Here is a 1,559-nt window from a genome sequence, read left to right on the forward strand (position 1 = left end):
TATTTTATTTGTAGCTCCGCCTACAATCCCCCGTCTCTGTTTTATCTCCTGTTCATTAATGTTGGTGTGCTTTGTGTTGCAGAATGCAGTAAACACACAGCCGCCTCCACCAGCTACAGTCCAGGTACAAGAATAAATCCCATATGTCCCTTTTTAAAGTATAGCTTGTGCATTATGTTTACTGCAGCACTTTACTGAAGACTGTCCTATTGCTCTTGTTATAGGTTCCTGATAATCCTCCCAACTACATCCTCTTCCTGACCAACCTGCCCGAGGAGACCAATGAGATGATGCTGTCCATGCTGTTCAATCAGTGAGTACCGTTCTACACCCCGTCCCTTTCAGGGACCGTTTTTATCTCCGATGTGAGCTCTTCTCAGGAAAATTTACAGCAATGTCCTTATTTTTATCTATTTATTTTTTTCCCCCTCGTAGGTTCCCAGGTTTTAAAGAGGTGCGTCTTGTTCCCGGAAAACACGACATCTCCTTTGTGGAGTTTGAGAGCGAAGCCCAGGCGGGAGTTGCTAAAGATGCGTTACAGGGTTTCAGAATCACCGCCACCTGCGCCATGAAGATCACTTATGCCAAAAAGTGACCCCCCCCCCCCAAACCCCCCCAACACACACGTGTAACATGAGCATTGGACTGAAACTGAAACGCAGCCCTGCTGAACGAATCCTACGTTCCATCATGATTTTTGATTTGATTTTCTTTTCAAGTTTTTGACTGTACAGGATTTTTTTGTTGTTGTTTTAGAAAAAGCCACAACAGAAGAATTAAAGTTTGGCATCAGGGCTGATGGTGGTGTTATTTTTTATGTTAGAAAATTAAAGTACGTTTTTAACATTTTTGTGGAACAAGCTTCGTTTTTCCTGGGGTGTGAATACTTCTGAAACCTCACACTGTTGATTGCTGTGATGTTTTAGCTGTTTGACTGTCTGCTGTGTGGTTTCTCCTGTTTGTGTTAACAATGTGAACTCCATGTGACACATGAGCTAGATGGTGCTTTACTCGGGCCTGGAATCGGACGTTTTCTTTTTCTTCAAGCACCACAGAGAAAATGTTTCATGCTGAAAAGCAAACATTTGATGAAGTCAAGGGAAAGAATTGGTGATGGTGTAAAGGACATTTCTGCTCTCACACACACACACACACACACACACACTAGATAAAACCCTTTTTGTTCGTTTGATCACACACTTTTCTGTCATGCTGTTTATACAGGAGCGATACAGGATAACTGTTAAAAAAAATGTAGAAGTTAGACACAAACCATTAAGAACATCAAATAGTTAAAGGTTAAACGTATCTTATGTAGATCAGTAATCATTTGGTAGCTACAATGACAGCAAACTACTCAGATTTGTGGATTTAGTCGGTTAAGGGCTTGTCTACTTTTGTCTTGTCTTTTTTTTTCTTTTTCTTGAGCTGAGAGGCTTCGGAATATATGATGTATTTCCTGAAAGGTGTGTGTGTTTGTGTGAGAAGTGTGTTTGTGAATGTGTGTGTGTGAGAGAGTGTGTTTGTGAAAGTCGAGAAAGTGAGAGAGAGAGTGTGTG

At 41.2% G+C, this 1,559-nt stretch overlaps 1 protein-coding gene across 1 annotated transcript in view; it reads left to right on the forward strand.

Moving 5' to 3' along the window:
- The window catches only part of snrpb2 (small nuclear ribonucleoprotein polypeptide B2), a 2,254-nt gene extending 1,408 nt beyond the window's left edge, over positions 1-846 (forward strand). The window contains exons 5-7 of the mRNA XM_027178959.2: positions 83-124; positions 225-313; positions 436-846. Coding sequence (XP_027034760.1) covers positions 83-124; positions 225-313; positions 436-595 — 291 coding nt within the window. The 3' untranslated portion in view covers positions 596-846. The remainder of the gene's footprint in view (positions 1-82; positions 125-224; positions 314-435) is intronic.
- Positions 847-1,559: the final 713 nt, after the last annotated feature.

The sequence above is a fragment of the Tachysurus fulvidraco genome, chromosome 18 (assembly GCF_022655615.1).
Source record: "Tachysurus fulvidraco isolate hzauxx_2018 chromosome 18, HZAU_PFXX_2.0, whole genome shotgun sequence".
Taxonomy (NCBI): Eukaryota; Metazoa; Chordata; class Actinopteri; order Siluriformes; family Bagridae; genus Tachysurus; species Tachysurus fulvidraco.